Here is a 22,945-nt window from a genome sequence, read left to right as displayed (position 1 = left end):
TCAAAGAGACCGAAGCATCAATATTGCCCAACCATCTTTGAACATCCCACTCAGATTTTGAAGAATTGAGGGTTCTGAAAACATTCCTCACATTTTCGGGCTTATTTCTGATGTAGGAAACTATCTTGCGTTTCCTTGCTACACAGCTGTCGCGGTGGTGACGAACGGCACTAGCTACCACAGGGATGATTAAATGATAAAGGATAAAGTTTCTGGCGTTAATCAATCCGCTTGGGATGCGCTCCCACGTTCACTTCAATTCAGAATCGTTTGAGGTTCACGAACGTATAACTGGCATATACAATGACTTACGTTGACTTGCGTTGGCTACCCGATGTGTCAAGTCAGTGCTTTTATCCTCCCAGACAAGTCTGGTATAAATTTATCGACCCCGGAGGGATGAAACATCGACCCCGGAGGGATGTGAGCACTAGGGCGGTTTCGAACCTCCGATCGATCGTGCAGGAAGCGGAACCTCTAGCCGCTACACTACAGCCGAAAGCTGCAGAATAAGTGGTCTTCCTAAAATTCTCTCGTCAGTGCGACATGAGAGCGTTTTTATACGCGGGGGCTCAAAGCGCATAGAATGCACTTTATTACAAACGAATGCAAATGACAATGTTGTTATTACACATTTTTGAATGCACCCCATTAGGCATGGTCATAAAATTTTCACATTAATTAAAATGAAGCAGGAATGCACCGTTGATCAGAGCAAAGGATATTTTTGCTGTTATTTTTTGACGATTGCTAAAAAAAGCAGAGGCATCATTGACATCATTCTGCTCGTTGAAGAAAATTTTGAAAAAGAAAAAAAAGTCTAGAAGGTAATGAGAAAGATTCATGATTGGTGGAGCGAAAAGCAGAGGGGCAGGGTAGGTGTTAAGATTTCAATACTTTAACTGCAACCAATGATAGCATATTCCCTTCGAATGAATGATTATTTAATTCTCGAGTGACAATACAGGAAATCAACAGCAAAATTGTAATAATGTCAGTTGTATGGGGACCTTTGAGTAGGTTCTAAATTCGACTTCCTTTGTATTTTCGTATTTGGCTTGTTGCTGTTGATTTCAGATCTGATCGGTTCCTTATGATCATCGTCGCTATCAACTTACGTGGCAGGTGTCAACCTTTCTAACGCCTAACGAAGAGTAGTCCAAGCAAAGGATGAGAAAACACAAGCATCATCTCGACTACGTTTTGAAGAGGAACATTCGTCAGTCAGATATTCACAATTATAGAGCCGTTTGGAACGTAGCTTTCGATTCTGACCTCAGCTTGAGAGTACGGTTCCAGAAAAAGAGTCGAAGTGGAGTTCAGCATCAAGCGAAGCTCGACTTGGGAGATCTGAAAGACGAGGAATGTGGAACGGAATTACGAAAAAAAGTGTGTCTATTAATATTGGAGAAGCAACCAGGGAGATGCTTAGCGTCTTCCAAGTTAGTACTCCAACATGCATGGACGCACGTTCCCGGATTCCTTCACAGAATGCATCAAGAACGCTGCAAGGGAAACGTTCTACTGCTGCGGAAGAAGTTTGCCTCTGCATCTGCGGAAACTAAGCAAACAAATTAATCTGTATGTGCCGCCCGCAACACTAGTGATTTCATATGCTGTATGGGGGCCATGCCAATACATTTTAGGATACACGAAAAGAGTTATTATGGTCGGACAAAGGTGGGACAAGCGGCTAGTTGTTTATTAAACTTTAGGAAATAATTGGAATGATGTTCATTCTTTAGGAATAATTCTGTTTGGAATCAAATCAGCAGGAGATTACCGGGAGCAGTTCTCTCAAGATAATATTTGTTAAATCTTCACTTCAGTAGGTCACTTAGTGTGCATTCGACACCTCTGGAGCGGTTGTTGACTGATGGCAGTGCGAGTGTTTCACAACTTTGCAGCAGAAGATGATGTACAATACAAACTCGGGGTTGCGAGCGTAGATTCAATACCATCGGTCCAAGCACATTTTGCGTCTAAGGTATGTGTGCAATGATTTTTGAATTGTCGTACTTATGTGATTCGCTACTTACGAACCATAGCAGAAAACTCTTCATTGCATGTTTATGTTCCATGCATATAGAAGTAAACGCTAATCTGTGCAGACAGAGGCTTCTTTTCCCGGCATAACACCAGACCTCTCTCGCGATCCTTATGTTTCTTCATATGCAGTGCGATTGTAGAAGTCATATTCAAGAAGATTGTGATTGTGATTTGCCGCAGGACTTTCAGTTTAGCCTCTATCTTTTGCCGCGATGCAGCCAAACTACTGCACAAAGAGGCTGCAATCTACTGATGATGGTAACAATTTCGGTATGTGTTGATTGTGGGCGATACATTGTTGAGCATTAATCTCGACCCATCTTTTACCTACATCTATTAAAAAATATGTTGTCTGCAGTGTTTATCCTAATCAAGACAGATGTGTTGCTGCAGAAGACTCACTCTTTCCTTTAACAAAAAGACCTTATCTGATAACTCTGAGTTAAGTTCCATCGAATAGACGTTTGAAGTCCTACGACATTAGCGACGGACGCGAAGGACTTACCACAAGGAACGGGACAGGAATACATGGAAAATTGCCGGCTGGAGAATTTTTCCTCTCGCTGCCTTATCAACACTTTCCATACACATCTGAGACTTTGTGTATTAGATTGCTCCAAAAACTGAAGTTGATGTAAAAATTAAAACTGAAGGTGCATGGGAACAAATAAAATCTGCTGGTTAAATGAGGTTTTGAATCAAATCGTTGTGCAAAAAGTGTATCTGTTCCATATATCTATCTGGATTTAGAAAAGTGGGATTCACTAGAGATGACCTCTCTCAGCGATATTTCAGAAGAACCTAGCGGCTGGATCAGCGTCTCAACGTTAAGCCAATAAGTCAAGCTATCATGCAACCATACTTTTGATACACATACATTGGTCTCTGGTAGCACCAAATTGGGCTCGACGTACATCTCCCAGACAACAGTGAATGCATCCAAACCAACATTTGCGGGATAGTCTATAGGCTGGAGCAAGGGACCTGCTCCGAGCAGGAGCAAAGGAAAACTCTAGAGAAACTTATCAAAAAGAAACACTTCTTAGTTATAGTAAATCACATTGGAGAAGAAAAGAGAAAAAACACACAGCATACTCCAGTTGCTTTAGTTAGACATAAGTTAGCAAATGATTAGTAGTGGCGGTTTTGTTATCGACAGGTGTTGCTTGTGCGGTCGGGTGCAGTGCAGCCGTAAGTGGTAAGAACAGTCCAAAGCTACTCAAAATTCTCATTCTTACAAAGACAGTAAATTGGCAACAGGTTCAATTATATTATCCAGGATTATGAGAAAAAACTGACTTGATATATCGACTGACTGCCGCAATTCATTTTGTAGGCTCTGTATGTGGTCATAAACCTTGAAAGATTACGCAGTTAAGGACAAGAGCACTTAAATATCTCAAATTAACTTTTTGTCGTGTTCTGTTGTTGTGTACTTTCTTCTGTTGATTATGGGCTGCAATTGTGGCGATCATCCAGCCAACTTTAATACCTGTTGAATGAAATCCCCACTGCTAATGTTTATACTCTGCACCACCTCTAGAGTATAGTCAGAACTGCGCTAATGTGTGAAACTAGACATTTCTCTAAGTAGGCTTCCTTTAGCGGTCCATTAAAATGATACAACATCCATCAGAAACGTTGTTCAAAACAAGCTTGTTTCTGCATGATTTTTTCTATCACAGGTGCTCCCGGTGTTCGTCGATTTGTTCGAAACTGGGAGTAGGTCCGAACATCGGGGTGACGGTCCTCCTGGAGTGCATTTGACAACATGTGGTGTCCGGTTGCCTACAAGTCTGGTCAAACGTCTGTCGTTGAAACGCATCGCGTGTCTGGCCCACCTTATATTACTTTGGTTGGCAAACGGTGTGTTTAGACTCCGATCGAACTTCCTACTACTGCAGGAGAGAACTTCCAATTCTGTCTCTCACTTGTGTAAGAAAAGGAATACTCCTTGGAGGGTCACCCTTTCGATTGGACGTTCAGTGACCCTGATCGTATCTCCCTCTTACTTGCGATACGCCCAGCTTTCTGAAGTGTAGGTCAAGTGGAGGTTCTGGAATGTACCCAAAAGATGAAGAATGAACAGTCTGTTGGAAAAGGTGGAATTATGCAGAAATGCTATGTAATATACGACTTCATAGAGCCGATCATCATGGATCGGCTAGTAAAACATCACGAAGAGACTACCCTCGACGAGTATGCCGAATTTCGCACTGATTGATCGATGATTCATCAGCTTATTTTAAAAAAAAAACTTTCTTTTATTGTGAGGAGAGTGAGAAGTGTGATCAAACCGTGGCAACGATACTCGAAACCTCTGGAGTTGGATTTTCTGGACTTTGAAGCCGCTTTTGACAACCCGAGATTCTCTAAGGATGCTCCCACACCCAAACTGGAAAAGGCCTTCTAGTCGTAAAGGAAAGTTTTAGACGGAGATGGTAAAGGACGACGATCCCCTTTTATCACTTCTCTGCAAAGCCTTGCGAGCTTGGGCTTGGGTTCCTGTTTGCCTGCGGCTAGTACAATTCCATGCTAGAGTATTAATCTAAGAGTTTCTCAAGGCAAACGTCTCTTATTGGTTTTACAACTCTCAGATTTCCGCGGGCATTCGCAACTTGGTTCAGCGATCTGATCGTGTTCGTCGTCGATGATGATTCCAATGTGGCATCTTCAAAAAAGTTCACTTGCGTAGTGAAAAGACTGCAGCTGATTACAAACCAAGTGAATAAAGTGGTCGTCATTGATCATGACCAATCCTCAGGAGATTCGCCAACGCGTTCAACTTTAACCTAGACTTTGTTTGAAGTTTATGAACGCGCGTGCAGCCTTACACTGACTTGCGAGGGCCAACACATGTGCCAAGTCAGTTTTTATTCTCGCAGACAAGTACCAAGTTATCGACCCTAGTGAGATAAAAGGTTGGAACAAGTGCGGACTCGAACATCTGATCGATCGTGCAGCGAACATCGTAACGTCTTACCAAGAGCGCTACACAGCAATTGAATGCGAATTTTGATACAACAAGGACATCCGTCGGGCAGAACCTGCTGCTGACGAAGATGTTGTCAATTTCTTTACGGTACCCTCAACCGGGTGTCTTCCACGTCTGTTGAACTGTTGCGCATCTCTAATATTAAGAGAGGAACATCGGAAAACGAATTTAGCTGCACGGTGTTTCTTCAACATTAAAATCATATTTATTCAACGCACATAGTCTTGTCAATAAAATCGATCATTTGCAAATGTTTCTCTGTTCATATAAACAACAGTCTGAGGGTCCAGCTAAAGCTGGACTTCAGACTTGGTGTTCGCTTCTTTCACTGATAAATGAAAATTAATAGTAGTGCATTATTCTCTGAAATTAGATTTGTGTCCATCTAACAATTGTTCTTTGCTTTTTCTTCTCTTTTTTTTATAAATAAAGGAAATGATTTCATGGTTCTCTTTCTAAACGCGTCAGTTCTACATTTGGAGAATATTCAGACTTCAGCTTCAAACACTCCTTCGGTGCCAATATAATGTAGACACAATTTGAAGGTATTATTCGAAGAATAGGTGTTCCTCCTGTTTTTCCCAGCAGTTATCACAGAATGATGTTTTACCATAAAATGACGTGAACGACATCATCGTACTGATAAGGATAACGTTTCTCGTCAGATCACATAAACAACTTGCTACTATTTAAGCAGCCGCTTGCAATCATGTTTCCACTTTCTGATGAAGTGATGTTACCATCCTGAGAGAAACGCGGAAAAAAGTAGACGTGCGCGGAGATGTCGTAGAGGAGAAAAGCAACACGGCTAGAGGCCACAGATATGAAACGGTTGCAACGTCACCTTTACCTTTTGCAACAACCACACAAAGTTACTGCATGATACTACTGCACCATGAGCACCAATTCCACCCCAGGACCCGTCGCACCCCTTTTGTATAGCTATTCGACGCCTGCGCACAAATGCGACGCCATAGGACTCGTCGCACCCTCTTTTATGGCTATCTGGCGCCGGCGCACCAATCCGAGACCTGAGATTTTCTGCCCGATAATGTATCGCAACTTCGTTTCATACTTGTTTACCGTCCTCCCAATAACTCTGCTGCTGATGATAAAAAAAAACTTGTAGAAGTTCTTGCCATTGTAAATCATGCATCATTTAGTCGCATCATGCAATTATTGTTGGCAACTTTAATCTTCATGTAGACTAGGTCAATTCTATAGCATTTAACTCAGCTTCATTGCTTGTTTTAGATTTCTCCTGTAATACTGGGTTAGTGCAAAACGTGAACGTACCTTACCTTACCTTACCCACTCCGATAGAATTCCGATACAATTCTTATCCTTACACCAAGCATCTACACTCTTGACGTCAAGCTTCTTCCGCCGCTAGCCTCATCCGACCACGCTATTATCCAATTTAAATCACATGTAGCTATGTCAGCACCAGGTAGTCCTATGCACAACATTTTTTGATGCTGACTACTCTTCTTTGAACAATTATTTTGTTGATGTTGCGTTGATTGGTTTGCTCTATTTGATCAATACTCCTCATGTTCTGACATCTATTTCACATTTTACAAAAAGGTTTACGAGGGTCTGTCCAAATTTCCTTTTCGACTTCTTCGCTCTTTTTCCTTGAATCAACCACGTCAACTACAAACTTTGTATTCTCAAAGGCAACGTCTTTTTGAGGAGTTCGACCACCTCCTACGTAGTTCACTATACTATATGTTAGCCGCCGGTTAGTGAAACGTATGATGGAATCCCATCTGTTGTTTATAGGGATTAGCTACTTTATCTCCTTCTCTGGCTCATATCTTTAACATCTCAATATCATTAGGTGAAGTTCCGGAGGTCTGAAAAGACGCCATTGGCACAGCCATTCCAAATACTCCATATACCAAGTTGCTGAATAATTACCGTGCTATTAGCTTACTACCAACGCCTACGAAAGTAATGGGAAAAATAATTAGGCATAAACTATTATCTTGGCTAAATAAGTTCCACCTAATTCCCACTCAACATGGGTTTATTGCAGCTGCTTCGACATCTGCCTAACTTAACTGGTAGTGTCTTTATCTGGTCTCTAACTCTTAACCAAGGTAAATCGATAGACTTGGTATACGTTGATCTGTCAAAAGTTTTCAATTAAGAATGTCACAAGAAACTCCAGTAACTCAGAATATTTTGGATTGATTTCTTATCTTAATATGAGAAGTATGACCGTCAAAGTTGGCCACAAATACTGAGCCATTCCCTTGTACAAGTGGACTTCCACAAGGTGGAGTCCTGTTCCCTCTCTCAGTTCTTATCTACACGATCGACCCGAAATGTGATCAGAACTTCTTCGGTTGTTAGAGTCCAAATGTACGCTAACAACATTAAGATTTACGGCATCTATGATGAAGAGAATTACCATGAAGTACGTACTGCACTTCAAACATCATTAGCTAAGATATCTAACTAGGCTTCTAAATGGGATTTGCAAATCAACTATGGAAAGTCCCATGTTATGCATTTAGGTAAAAGGGATGCGGCTGAGCATAGTATGAGCGGAGTAACTCTCGACAGTTGTAAAACTGTAAGAGACTTAGGAATTTTTGTCCATGATGATCTAAACTTCCACAGAACATATTGATCATATTGTACGAATAGCATATTCTTCTCTCATTTGACTATTCCGGATTGCCCACACCGGTAATCCAGCTATTCTCACCAGTTTATACAAATCGTTCCTCTTACTATACTTCATCTCGAATATGACTCTCATACTTGGAATCCTTCAAAGAAGAAACACAGAGCAAAACTTCAAAAGCTGCGGGTTGCTTTTACTCGTATGTTATTCAGAAGAATGTCAGCAAACATAGTGGTGACTGACAGCGGCGCTAGAATGATCGTCTCAAAAAATTAGGTATGATCAGGTATTGGAACAGACGTATACAAGCCAACTTGATCCTCTGTTTTCGAGTTCTAAGAAAAAAAAAACGAAGCTAACACCCAGAAAATATTGGTACTTCAGACCTATTGGTGAAAAAACTGGTGGTTTCAACATAGATTAAGCAAAAATTCACCGAAGAAGCTTTTCGCTTATGTTCAATAACTTTCTCTATGAATCTGCGAGATGGTTGGAGCTCTTACCTCATGGTGTTCTTAAAGCCAAACACAGTAGAATAATGAAGATGAGTTTGAAGGAAGTTGACTTACGCCGGTGTTTGAATATTGATGTCTAACAGCGTGTTCTCTGATACTAGCAACGTGTCTTGTGCCATTTGCTCAGTATGTGGACCGCTCATAGATTCCCACCAATAATAGTTCTCAGTTGTTTTCTTTTTTTCCCTCCTTCTCATAGCCTATTCTTTTTCTCAGCTAACTGCATGGCCAGTTCTCACGTCCTTCCTACCCATGAAGCCTAATTCACTCACCGAGGCTAATTCACTATCATGGATAGTAATATCTTGTGATTATATCTATCTTTTTGATTTGTTCCGCCATGTTACCTCCACTCTCAACTGTTTCTGAATAACCTCATCTTATTGGCTTCCGCATCTTCTAGCTGGCTTGGTCTTGTCTAGATTGTGGTGGTTAGTCGTCTGAAGATTACCAAAGTTGGTGATTCGTCTTGAGGATCTCTCGTCAGATTCGCCCTGGATCCCAACGTGCTCCTTGGGCTGAGTGGTCGTCCAAATCCTGACATATAGATAAATAGACCGATGTTAAGCGTTCTGGATTGGGGAGTAGATGTCATAAGAGGATTTTTCACTTCCTGGAGTGGGAGAACGACATGTTTGGCGCGTATTCGCCATGAAAACACTGCGTCAGGCCCCACTGAAAATAAGTTTGCCGATTTTTCCTTGAGCGTTTTGACATAGACAAATGTACTTTCATTTTCTTTTTTGGTGCACCATTCGTGTATGTGGATAAATGAACAAATAAATAAATACTCGTATAAACGAGGACGCCAGTTCCACCATCTCCTCGCCTGTCGCATGAGTACTGTCCTCACAACCAATTTATATTTTCTTTTCAGATAGTTTTCGCATTTGTTATTGCATTAGCTGTAATTTTCATCAATTCAGGTCTCTTTTTTCTATCTAATTGCTGATAAGTAATATGTGCTAAAAACTTCTACTAGTTTCAGTAGAAGCAGCTCCTCCGGTGAACAAGAGCAGACCATTTGATGACTACACTTCCTGTAAGCTTCGTCGTCTAGCGTTAAGTCATGTGAAATCATCTATAATTACTTTTTTCAGCGTGCTTTTTCCAAGGAAAACTCTCTTTGTACAGCAAGAAGTACAACATACTGGAGGATTTTTGTGTAAATTTTTATGGAAAATTGGAATTCGACGCCGATATGACAACAGTTCAACTTCAAGTAGGATATTGCAGTCCTACTTGCCTCGACTGTTCCCCTTCACCTCAATTTTTGAAAAGGTCACAGTGAAAAGCGATTGTGGAAAAGCAAACTGTTAGACATCTTTATCTTCTAGGAAAGATGCTTCCGGTTGTCCTTCTATGCTCAACAACAGCATTTTAAGTTGTCAGATTTCTTCCAACGTCTTATCTACTTCACATCTCAACTAACTTTTAGGACACTGCAAGGGTGATGAATTAACGTCTTCAAGTTGAGACTAGCTACTTTCGTTTGTTGAATAATGGACTTCCTCTAGAGATTTTTTTGAACGTTCAAGATGTTTCGGCTCCTTTTGTGATCATAGTATGACAGGAGCTGATCCAGGCTGTTAAGGCAACAACTGGCTTTGAATAGAACTCATAGGATTCCGATGAAGGACCGCATCAAAAGACCAGTCGAATCAACTAGATTTCGCAACTGCTGGGCCCATTTTTGCCTTATTTATTCAGGATCCTCAGTTAAGAATATAGTCGTTTTCATCAGCGAGGATAATATAATAATTTCTTGGTGGGTTTTTGCGGCGATGCGATTAGAAGTTTTAACTTGCTGATCAGTGGGTATGATTATCCATTTGCTAGTTTGTTTGCTCTAAGACAATTTTCTGAAGCAGATCATTCAACTTCACAGAAAGGCTGGGAAGTAGAATCTTTCCGCCGCCACTGTTCTCTGTTTCGCAGAACATTACATCTACTTTGACTTTCTTATCCAAGCCCATATGTCCTCAGATCTTCCTTCACCACTTCCGTCTTCGGGGTTTTTACGACTGGTTAGCTTCAGTTGTAGGTGTTTCCAGTCTGACTCTCAGAGCAGGATCAATCGTTTGATGAGATTGGGTGAAGGGGTTGTAGGGGAATGTGTCGTAATAAAGTGTTCGATGGGCAGTAATGAATGGAGGATTGCATGATAACCAGGACAAAATATTACTCAGTATTAAATAATTACTTACAGTACAAAACATTGAATAACATTAAAAGGTGTATGCTCTTGAACAACCAAAAAGTGTATGATCTTGAACAAGGTCTGATATCTCAAAACGACTTAATGCTATGCACATTCCTTTTCTGTATTTTGTAAGCGAGGACTTTCCCTATCAATTACTGCATCACAAGCTTCCCAGGCTCTCCCCAGTTTTCCAAGTTTTTGATGTGAAAAAAGTAGGTAAAATAACATTTTACCCATCTTTTTCACATCAGGTTCCAAAAAGAATGACACAAAACAGCGGTGTGATAGTTTTGCAGGGCAAACCTTCTTCTCTGGAAAACTACCTAAAGTTTTTCTTTTGGTCCTCTCATCACAAAGCTGTTTGCAATCTCCCAGACCTGGCAATCTGCACAGAATCTATGCTTTTTTTTATTATTAAATTCCATTGAACCCTTTTCTAAACTGCTGAAAACCACATGTAATTGAATTCTTTATCTTTTGAAGCTGACCTCAAGTTTCTAACTCTTTTGCAAAAAATTGGCTCAGCGGGATGTCAAACCTGCGCGGTCCCATTTTCACATTGTCAAAACAAAGTGTTGATTTTTTGACACTGTTCTTCTGTAATTCGATCTAATCACCTGATTCTTCTCGTTGTTCCTTGTCGTAATAATTTTTCAATAATTTTCCAGCAAATTTGGTTCTACTACTAAGTGTTGCTTCGCTTCTGTCAGCTACCGGATTTCACGTTGGCCATTTGTTCTCGGCTAATTTTCGATTTTGGTTTTCCGAAATACACGAAATTTCCAATTAACTAGATTTGCATCACACTGCCGCAGTAACGTTGGAGAAGAGGAGGGAAAAGGCAAGGGTAGGGTCGGGTCGTGTTCGAAAGGGTCCTGTCCCATCTCAACGCTTGACCTTGTCTGAGAGCATCCTGAAAGCACTTTGACAAGGCAGTCCGACGGTTCTCCTGTAATGTACTAGACAAGGGGAAAACGTTTTCTTCACGTCTTTTACTAAAGAAGCCTGCTGCTGCGCAATGTACTTCTTTCTGGAGTCAAATTTCTTCGTTGTCCTAAATGGTGTTAACCAAGTCTCCGATTGGTATGTATGTCAGAGCTGCAAGCGGATTGATAGAGTCTCAGCTTGAATGATGATCGACCACAGTCATTTTGTTGAACCTCAGACGTAGCTTTAGATATTTCTTGTTGCTTCCGTTGTTTTTTTTTAGAATATAGGAGTATGCGAACATACAACAACAGAACTCTTTTACGAGTTTAATCGATTGTCTCCCAACTCTGATTACCTTCGAGGAAACTTCTATTAGATCCACATCTGTTCTACTTACCGTAATCGTGATCTGTAAACTGTAGTTAGTTACATTAACGGGATACTGTCCAACTGTCCTTTATACGATGTGATCGAGCTTCATAGCAAGCACCCCGCCACAGCCTTTTTTACACTACTTTCCACCCCCGAGCGGCTCATTATTGACTCCTCAACATTCCTTTGTTCAACCCCGTCACTTAGCAACAATTCCTGGAATTCGCGAAACAAATGGAGGAGGTAGCCTTGAAGAAGAGATCTGAAGTGTGTGCGAGATTTGAAAGAAGTGACCGCATAGGTTTCATGTGTTTCTGCAATGCTTCTGTCAATCTTCTAATGAATAACACCTGATCAATCGTAGATCGACCGACTTGACCCGAATGTCCATTGTGAGAGGTTTATTTGGTGAGGTTTGATATACCGGTCTCAGGATGCTCCAAAACCTTCTACATTACAAGCAAAGAAGGGGGATCAGTTCTTGGAGAAGAAAAACATGAAAACCTTTCATAAATCGAGGATTTTTTCGTCATTTCATAAACTCCAGATAGAGGAAGAAAATCGAGCATGTCTGCGCTAATTTTATTGCTTCTGTCGCAGAGCAGAACACACTCACTAGAGGGTATGACTATGATTGAACGAATGGTGTTCGGTGATGCAAAAAGGCATTGAAAAAGTTTCTTCTAGATTTCACACCACAAACGTAGCACATTATGTGATGGAAGAGCAAATCTTAGAATCTGGTTACTGCGTAATAGTAAGGACGGTAGACTGCCTCTAGGAAGAAATACAAATGAACTGACATATTACGCCTACTCTATCTCAAGGAGAAATTATATGCAAGATCTCACTTTCTTTAAGATTATCCGGCAGATTATTTGCGGTTGAAGTATATTTCTTCTGAATGCTGCATTTTTATAGTGCACAAATTGCATGGATATAAAAGTGTAATGTCTTTAGCGTATCAATCCGCTTGGGATGCGCCAACGGGTTTGACTGCACTTCAGAATGGCTGAAGTTTTATAAACACGTCCTGGCATTAAGAATGACTTTCAGGGGCTAGCCGATGAATCAAATCGGTGTTTTTATTTTCTCAGAGACTTTTGGTATCGCCGAATACATCTACCCCAGTGGGATGAAGTTCTTGGTTGGCGCTAGAGAGGTTTCAAACCGTCGATCGTGCAGTCGCTATCGAAACTCTCAAGTGATTGCGTTATGTTCACGCCCGAATTAGATGCGCAGCATATTTTTCTTTAAATTTTTTTTCATTTCTGGGGTTTTAGAATACGCATTTCATGTAGAAAATGAAGAGAGATTGTGAACTTTGTGAGGTATACATAGTATACAGTTGCGATTAATTCTGTTCTTTTCTACTAGCCTCTTAAGATACGAGAAAAACCAGAATCATTCAGAGAGAATAACAACTACATGGCTATCGGGAAACGTAGTCCATTGAATTACACTACAGCGTTACAAGATGCAATTGAAAACTACTTGATTTCTTCGATCTGTGGAATCAATCTCTGTCTTCACAGTTGTCAAAAAACTGCAAAGATTTATCTCTGCAGAATTGTTGAAATAAAAAAAGGCAAAAAGTAGTGTACTTAAAGATAGATGCTCGACACTGCGAACAATTTTTTAGATGTATTTTTCCTACGATACGACTAGTGTTTACAGGATTAGATGAACATCAACTCGGAATTGTCTCAAAAAGAAGTTTCACACTTAGAAAGTTATTTTCTAGTGACTATTTTGAGATGAATTACCTTTTGTTTTGAATTTACGTTCCTGCTCGTTGCTTTGCAGGATATTGTCTCTTTGCACGGATGTCTAATAATGCGCAAAACTAAAATCAGTTATGCAAATTTCCGTCAACTCAAAGAACTGACTTCAGACCCAGAACTTTGCGGTTAGATTTATTAAATTAGTTTAGATTCAACTTTCCGGCGGTGCCGGAGGGGGGGGGAATTCAAATCGTACGAATTATTCTTTTTTTAAGAATACAATGGACTTCTGATCTATGATAATCCGTCACTCAACAAAATCGAATTCAACTCGGATTTCAAACCTGATCCCAATGTGAGTTCCACAGGAGTTATTTCATGAATAGAACAAAAATGAGTGCTCACAGGATATTTTTATACGGAAGAACCCGCGCCTGAAACAAAATGGAATCATCGATGCGAAATTCCAAGTAGATATTGGTACATCTAAAACAGGTGCGTTCAATATAAGATTAACTTATCGCACTTCATATTTCCAGTTGATGAGTTTTGGTGCGAATGCTCGTTTTTTTAGCGTTAGATATGAGCATATGAAACTCTTATTGTTCTGTAAGGCTGTAAGTAACTGTTGGGGAAAAAAGGAAGAAAACCCATACTTCGAGTAATATTTTCAAATTGTGTCTGTATTATGTTAGTATCGAAGGAGTGATTGAAGGTAAAATTTGAATGATTTCCAAAAGTGGAACATTAAAAAAGGAAATCTGAGAAATCTTGCCCCTAATTTTATATAAAAAAAAGCGGAAAATATCACTAGAAAGACACCAATCTAGTTTCACAGCAAATGCCGCTACTATTAATTTTCATCGATCAGTGAACGCCACACAAAGTCTGAAGGGCGGCGTTAGCCGGACGTTCAGACTGGTATACTACAACGCTAAATCCAAATCCTCTCACTTCTGTCAGGAATTAACCGTCGCAATAAAAATAGCGACACGTCACGTTGCGTAACCGTCGCAATAAAAATAACGACATGTCACCTTGCGCCTCTCTATTAACTCTCCACCTCTGGGTTGGGAAATGCTCAACGCGCGTTTGACCCTGGGTATATCTTGAAGGCGTCACCCTACGAATCTGAGGTGGTACGGATTTCAGATGGAGTATTCGTAAACGGGATCGTAGATTATGGAGAAGAGGGTGGGGTGATTCCGTCCATTTCTTCCTAATTGGCATAAAAAACGGCCCGGAAGACGCGGTTTCGAGTGCTCCGGTGCGTTATTTTCTACAACCAGTTCGATTGGAGCGCGCCAGCCTTGTGCACGCGCCGCATCTTCCAGACCTTTTTTTACGGCAATTAGGAAGAAGTGGACGGAATCACCCCCCTCTCCATAATCTACTATCCCGTATAAGAATACTCTACCTGGAATCCGTACTACCTCACATTCGTGGGGTGATGCCTTTAACCTGTGCGTTCGATTAGATAACTGATTACGACAAAAGCTAACTGTGCGCGTATTGTAGATAGAACTACCACAAATAGCCTATGCTTGAAAGGTGTGTATCACTAAATTGACGATGTTGGGATTTGCAATTGACAATGTAAGGTTCGTGATGTATTAAAGTGTTCGGAAAGTATCTGCCGAAATACGGCAAAATTTCAAAACAACACAACTTTTTAACAACATTTTATTATTCGACGAATTAATCTCTATCAACATCGACAACCTTCTGCCAACGTCTCACAAGACTACGGATTCCTTCGGCGTAGAACTCCGGCGACTTGGAGGCCAAGAAAGCCCGAAGGACATTTTCAAGGTGGTGACGATCATCATAGCGCTTCTCTTCCAGGTGATGCTGAAGCGATCGGAAGAGATGGTAGTCGCTCAGGGCAAGGCCCGGGCTGTACGGTGGGTACGGAAGAACTTCCCATCCGAGCTCCAAAATTTTCTGGGAAGTCTTCTTCGCGATGTGAGGGCGTTAGTTATCGTGCAGCAGGCGAACGTTGTCGAGCTTCGTTTGCTCCTTGCGGATCTTGTCGGCTAGTCTTTGCAGTTGAACGCAGTAGACCTCGTCAGTAACTGTCGGGTTGTCCAGCAGCAGTTTGAAACAGTAGATTCCATGAACTCCCCAGCAGACGCTCAGCATGACCTTCTTCTCATGGGTTTTATCTTTCACGGAAGGATCCGCCATTTCATCGCCAGCGCACCACGCACATTTGTGGGTGCGGTTGACGTAGGGGTCGCATTTTTCATCTCCAGTAACAATGGTGTCCAGCCAGTCGAAACTGCTTTCGACTGGCTGGACACCATTGTTACTGGAGATGAAAAATGCGACCACATTGCGGCTTCTGGAGAGCAGCTGAGTGCAGATGTCCAAGCGTCGTTGGCGGTCGCCGTCGCCCAGTGCATGTGGGAGCCACTGAACGAGCTTTTTCACCATTCCGAGAAATTGTGGTCCATTGCTCACGGTGGACATCGAACAGCCAAGACTGGGAGCAAAATACCGCAGACCTTCATACGGATGCTGCTCTGCCAGATTCTTCAGTTCGTCCAACGATATTGCAGTCGGTCGACCAGAGCGAGGCTCATCTCCGAGTTGCTGGTTTCCAGCTTTGAAGCGCTGGAACTAGGTGCGCACAGACCGCTCAAAAGGGGCTTCAGTGCCGAAAACTTGACTTAAGTTTTGACGGGCTTCAGCAGCGGTGTGGCCAGATTCGAACTCGTAGAGGAGTACATGTCGAATATGCGTGGAATCTTCGCCCATTATTGGATGAAGTAGGCAAGGAAGAGGGAGCCAAATATATCATGAGTATATAAGCGGTTCTATCCTTATATAATATATTTAAAACGGGAACTTCCAAAACATCTCAAAAAATCTGCGCTACTGCCGAATTTTCGGCAGATACTTTCTGAACACCCTAATAGAATACGAGTGTGAGCGTGCTCATGCTCGGTTCTGCTTGAATGTCCGGGGGGAACGGTTAGCGGACCCGGAGCGTTTACGAATGTGATGCGTTATAAGGTTTCGCATGAGCGTACCACTTCGTTTCTCGGGACGATCGGTGGGAATTGAGCGTGAACGTTCTCGTACTCAAAATTTATGCTTTGAACCTTTTAATGTACATGAAGGATCTCAACGTCGTCGACTCCGTCATACGCTGACGTTTGGAACGTTTACAAAAACACTTCCTCGTCGTTCCACACTAATATTTATTTTTGTTATTTATTTATTCACCTACACGAATGGTGCACCAGAAAAGAAAAAGGAAACACATTTGTCTATGTCAGAACACTCAAAGAAATATTGGCAAACCCATTGACAGTTGAGCGTGGTGCAGTCCTTTTCGTGGCACGTACGCGTCAAATATGCATTCGAAGAGAGCGCATCATAACAGTTTGGAACTTAGATCTTGAATTTATTTATGTTTATATACAGTATCGAGGTCTGCCTTTAATGCATAAGCTCACGCGTAAAAGGTGATGCATTATTTGCAAAAACCAGAAATAGTACATATATCATTGGTACGCAATTTTTACGCATAATTGAGCGTTATAGGCGGCCTTTTTTGCTACCACATAGATTTGCATGTTTTCGTTGTTATATGATTTGATTGAAGCAACCTAGAAATTTACTACTTGTCTAGGGACAGCAATTATCAGTTCTCCTAATCTTGGCAAACGCTTGTGTAACGTAGCCGTCATTTTGTCGGAAAGCACGTTTGTGGATTACTTGACAGGAGGAATCTACATAAATCATGGGGCTGTTATTATCCGAATTTTTGAGAATGGACAAGAGTTTTCTCGCTTTGATATTCTCCAAGGTGATGATGGTGTAGAAATTTGGAATCGAACAGAATTAGTGAAATCTCGACTAATAACAGAAAACTGAAATAACGAAACTGAAATACAAAAGCTTGCAAACATAGGAAATTAATGCCATAATGAGTATTTTTCTAAGGAAAAAGGGAGGGTTATTTTATCTACTTAGTCAGAAAAATGTTATTCCATTTGTATTATTTAATTTAAAAAGCTAATAACTAGAACATTTCAGAGTGTTTTGTCGGTCAGGCAACCCCGAATGCAAACTGCAAAACATTGATCGGAGATGTCTCAATCAAGGACTTAAACCGTATCGGACGAAGTCGCATAAGAAGTGTAGCGGGAAAGGTCATAGTTAAAAAAACCGACGTTGAGAATGTGGAAGCTTTGAGGCGACTGAAAATTGTTGGATGGGGATGTGAGTTTGTCATATAATCTATCTTTCTTATTATATATTTCTTGTATCGAAATTGTTCAGCACCAGCTCTGATTATATCGGAAAACGCGGATCTTGTCGACATCAGTGCGTTGCCAACCACAGAGATTACAGGGAAATATCCCACCATTACGATAAAAAATAATCCTAAACTTTGCGACAACATCGTAAATAGGAATGAAATTAGGAAATGGTTGTCGGAGAATCGTGTTCCTTCTATAAAGATCGGCACATATTGTTGTGAGTACATTCGTTTCTCCTCGAATAACTCTATGGATTTCGTACACAACTCTTTGTGTAGAACGAAGATTGTTAACGATCTTTCGGCGGATAACGTTTCGATGTCTTGAAAGCCTGGAAAATCAAAAAAACGGTCTGTGAACTTCGCTTGAAAAACTGTATTTCAGTGAAATCATGCAATGCTGGGGAAATGTCGGAGGATTTCCTGCTGAACCTTGATAAACACTGTAACGTTCTTAATGGAGACCTCATCATCCACAATTTCGAAGGTTGCCGTTAACAGCAGATTTTATTCCCTTAAACGATCTTTTATAGTAGTTTTCCGGACCGTATTTAAGGAAGAAAACTGTTCGCTGTAGCTTTTTCGTGGATTTTATAGGAAGAATTTTAAGAATTTGACACACGAGCATTTTTTTTTCGAAGAAAAGTATTTGCGATATCTCCCAAATATTTTTTTTTCGAGAGAGGGGGGAGCGTTTTCAATGCTTGTTTCACCATCGTTAGGTTATTTAGTTAGTTCAGTAAATCTTTGCTAAAAGCAGTCTTAACTGGAGAATTCAGTTTCGTTTTTCTTCTTCCGGTGGTCATGTTTATTTTCTTAGAAGATTTTGAGTCTGTCGACGGCAGAACCTCTTGATGACCCAAAGAAATTTTGTAGCTTTTAGATCTGCCGCGCAATATTGGAAAACTGGAACAATTGGAACAAGTTAACGGACGAGTTCTTATCACGGACAACTCTAATCTTCAGGAATTGACTTTTCTCAAGAATATCAAAAGAATCGAAAATCCTGCTCAAGACAGTTAGGTTATCCTTATTGTGCAGCGATCACTATTCATCAAAGGCAATTTCTTCTCAGTTTTGGATTTGCAATAAAGGTTTTTTTTTCTATAGGTAAGAGGTAAGAGGATTTTTAGCGTACCCCTACAGTTTAATGATTTATGGTAACAGCGGTCTGAGTAAAATAGAATTCTGCAAAGATTTCAAACCTAAGCGACACGTGAGTTATAGTATTTTAGGTACTTTTTCTGGGGAATAAATTTACTTCTTTTAGGAAATTTTCATCAGGTTAAATCCAAAGCTAACAATTAATGACATTATGAACGCCAATTTTAATGTCGATATCGGCACTAAAGAAGGTACATAATTTGATCTAGTTCTTGTGTTTACTGTTTTGTTGGTTCTGTTATTTTTAGTTCAGTCCTTTGTTCGTAGTTTTAGAATTTTTTTGCCAGATTCGTTAACTTTTGGTAAATGTTCACCATAAGACAAAAAGTGGTAGTAATCAGGTCGAAAACTGCTAATTTAGCGCGTACTTAAAGTGGCTCTTAAGTGCCACTCAGGTATCGGTATCAACCTAGAAATGCTTTTCAAAGGTATACAAGTATAGAAACACAATCTAAGGTGGAAATTAATAATTAAATATGAGCTTATGTGCTTTAGCTTAGCTTAGGTGTGTTAAAGGCATCACCCCACGAATCTGAGGTGGTACGGATTTCAGGTGGTCTATTCGTATACGGCATAGTAGATTATGAAGAGTGGGGTGATTCCGTCCATTCCTTCCTTATTGCCGTGAAAAACGGCCCGAAAGATGCGGCGTGTGCACAAGGCTGGCGCGCTCCAGTCGAACTCGTTGTAGGAAATGAAATTTCCGATGAAATTACTGAACACTCGTATAAATCACCGTATCCTAATTACTTTGCATATTTTTCAGCAAGCTTAGGTGGAGTATTTTTTTTTCGTAATTTCAGTTCCTCATACACCGTTGTATGTTGCATCGTTTTTATTTAGATTGTTTTTTCAATCTCGCACACAAATTAGCGGATTGCACAACGTTGATTGGGGATGTGAATTATGAAGAGTTGCCGTTTGATATATGGGAACGTGTAGGGAAGATAGAAGGTACCCTTACTATTACGGATACTAAAGTTGAGAATTTGGATTTTCTACGCGGTCTATCTATTGTTGGATGGAGGAGTAAGTTCCGTTTATAATAAGAACCAATGAATTTGGATTTATAACCCTATGATCATATTCTTCTAGTACCAGCTTTTGTTATTTCTCATAATTTGAAGCTTATTGATATTGGTGCATTGATGACCGTAGACGTGAGATCATCTCCGCCTGTCCTTGTCATGGAGGATAATCCTAATATTTGTCATAATATTGGTGAAAGAAGAGAGCTTGAGAAGTTCCTTAAAAAAATTAGAGTTTCTGTGCCGTTCAGTCAAGATTGCCGTGAGTTGACATCATTTTTTGGAGCCATATATTTGATTATCGATGCAAGTTTTAGTGATATCGTGTGCTGGAGGGAAAGTTGATGATAAATTTTTGGAACATCTTGACAAACGCTGTAATGTTATTGACGGGAATTTAGTTATTAATGGAATGACAAGTGAGTTACTAATTTTCATTTCTTGTCATTGTTGTCACCGTTCGTTACCGTTGCGGATCGCAGAGTTGCTTGTGTTCCTTTTTTTCGGAAATTGATTTAAAAGATAAACCCTACAGGTTATAGATTAGATTCTTGCAATTTAATTTTTTCTGGTCATCAATAACCTGCAAACTGCTCACAAATGTTTGAAACATTCTATGAAGTTAAATCTAAACTTCAATCCACGTCGTTCAATGCAAAGATCGTCTCGTTTGTAATTTGTTTGCTTTGCCTAAGAAATTTTACTCCCCTTACTTTCCACAATATCTTATAGCAATCCCTGACAATTCTCTTTTTTTGGCAGAAATATTTGCCATAGAATATTGGTGCCACATAGTGCTTATCTATAAATTCTTCAGAGCTACCTAGTAATATAAAAAAATTAGAGCAAGTGGAGATTATTAATGGGCGTCTTTTTGTCACAAACAATCCGGCAGTGGAAAACCTACTATTTCTTAGGAATTTGAGAGAAATAAACAATCCCGAGCTTTATGGTGAGCGGCTCTCAATGATGCATCTTTTTATCAAATGGACGGGGAATTCTGAGAATTGTAATTGTTTCTCATTTGAAGATTTCTTTCAGAACCTGGTCTAGTTGTCAAAAACAACAGGATGACTAAAATAAGCGGACTTCTATCGTTAGAAAAGGTAACCGGTGGCCAAGCAACAGCGATCACCACCTTTACAGTGTTTACGTCTACAATGTCGAAATTGCAAGTTTCAACGACAAAGGGGAGAAAGAGCACTAGAACGAAGGTTGACGAAAACAGTAGGAGAAATATCAGTAAAAGACCAGAAAAAAAAAACCAGAGGTTCAGGGTAGGATTCAAGAGACGACAACGATTGTGATTCAGAAACCAGAAACTACCATCAATGACGAAGAGTCTCTCCCTAATAAGGAGCTGGTAAGCGATTCTCAAAAAGAAACTGAGCGCTCGGAAACAAACAACAAACGTATTTGGATTGGTACGATCGTTCTATTGTTTCTTTCGTCTTGTTCTATCACCAAACAACATAAGCGATTTCATTTCAGTGTTAATCATTTTGTTGTTGGTGTTGTTGTGGGTTGCCGTGATCATCGTAGTGATTATTGTAAAGAAGAAGAGGAGAGGAAAAGGGCACATAAAAGATCCTGCTAGAAAACATGAACGTTCAATAAGAGTAGTCGATATCGAGAAAAATCAAAACATGAATGACAAGAAACACCCGGAAACTGGTGATTCTAAGAGGATCAGTTTGAAAAACCAAAACGCGGATGACAAGAAACACACGGGAACTGGCGATTCTAAGGTGATCGGTTTGAATATGGAAAACATGAGATTTAAAGCAGTGTTACAGGTCATGAACCCAGCACCGGAGTAGTCCTAGTGCTTTGCAATGCATTCACCTTGTCGATTAATTTGAGAAATGAGATTGATTTTCTTCTGTGAAAATGATTACTTGTAAACGAGTTACAGTTATTACGATAAATATAGTACGGTAACTGTTTCACTAAACTAAACACATTAAATGTCTTAATAATGGCGCGGGTGTGGAGCAATCGGTTAGATGTCGGCTGTAGCCGCATGATCAATGTTTCGAAACCGCCCTACTGCAAACCAAGCACCTCATCCCCCCGTGGTCGATAAATTAGTACCAGACTTGTCTCGAAGGATGAAAATACTGAACTGATCATTGGTTGGCCCTTGTAAGTCAACCTGTAGGCCAATACGCGTTCCGAAACCTCAACGATTACGAATTGCAGTAAGTGGATTGATACGCCAATAACTTTTTTATCCTTTTTTAATGTCTTAATTCGCATCCTTTCACACATCGTTTAAGAAAAAAGTGGTATACAGTAACGAGTAATAAGTACAATAAACTAATTGACTTGATTCAGCTTCAAAAGTAACGGTGATGTTATGGCACATCCGTATTTCTGCTAAGGTATTTTGTCCTTAATTATATAATGAGCTTATCGTTTTCGATTTTCTGCTAACCCTCAAAATCTTGTCTGAACTGTCTATCAACACCGTGTGTCTCCTTATGTGTTCTATGGTCACATCCGCCCGAAACTTCATTTCACGACCAGGTGGTTCCACTTTCAGCTTAGTTGTGAAAGCGTCCACAAGGCAGTTGGCGCGGAACGATATGATCATCTTCTCGTAACGTGATCAAATAAACAAAGTGGTTCTTCCAAGTATTATACTGTAAAAGATGGCATATGATCTTGACGCTTCCCATTTATGATCTGCCAATGCCCCGCTCCTAAGTCAAATTCTTCATTGTGGCCAAAAAAACACTTTACTTGTCTAAGCAGCTTAGCTCCAATCGAACTTGTCATTATCCTAGACGATGCTGTGCTAATCTCCAATCCGTCCGTGATAGTGGGAATAGCGAATAAGTAGATTACGGTGGAGTCGAAACGACATGAAGCACGGTGCAGTTGCCTAAGTGGTTGCGCTCGAAGCGGTGCAGTGGTGCGATGCGGTTAGAATCGAGTGACCACCGTTTGTTGCTGCAGTACGCGATGATCCTATCTCGATTCCAACCGCTACCTCCATCGCGCCGCTTCGAATGCAACCGCTTGCGCAACCGCAACGTGCTTCGTGTCGTT

At 40.5% G+C, this 22,945-nt stretch overlaps 1 protein-coding gene across 3 annotated transcripts; it reads left to right on the top strand.

The window, feature by feature from the left end:
- Positions 1-1,876: 1,876 nt before the first annotated feature.
- RB195_011761 (uncharacterized protein) lies at positions 1,877-21,711 on the top strand (the record flags this gene model as incomplete). Of its 3 annotated transcripts, XM_064193317.1 has the most annotated exons (22): positions 1,877-1,987; positions 9,075-9,123; positions 9,186-9,239; positions 9,298-9,419; positions 13,509-13,611; positions 13,702-13,781; positions 13,834-13,921; positions 17,474-17,659; positions 17,720-17,917; positions 18,085-18,186; positions 18,583-18,717; positions 18,833-18,915; positions 18,970-19,054; positions 19,417-19,638; positions 19,707-19,892; positions 19,959-20,153; positions 20,209-20,310; positions 20,709-20,843; positions 20,933-21,105; positions 21,168-21,315; positions 21,383-21,639; positions 21,688-21,711. In XM_064193317.1, 22 exons carry the CDS (start codon positions 1,877-1,879, stop codon positions 21,709-21,711), a joined length of 2,838 nt encoding a protein of 945 aa, XP_064050902.1. The 3 variants fall into 3 exon arrangements, with proteins under 3 accessions (XP_064050902.1, XP_064050900.1, XP_064050901.1); XM_064193319.1 differs by lacking the exon at positions 19,417-19,638 and having other exon boundaries at positions 9,298-9,362; XM_064193318.1 differs by lacking the exon at positions 19,417-19,638.
- Between the last annotated feature and the right edge of the window lie 1,234 nt (positions 21,712-22,945).

Source organism: Necator americanus, chromosome III (assembly GCF_031761385.1).
Source record: "Necator americanus strain Aroian chromosome III, whole genome shotgun sequence".
Taxonomy (NCBI): Eukaryota; Metazoa; Nematoda; class Chromadorea; order Rhabditida; family Ancylostomatidae; genus Necator; species Necator americanus.
This window is presented reverse-complemented; position numbering and strand designations above follow the sequence as displayed.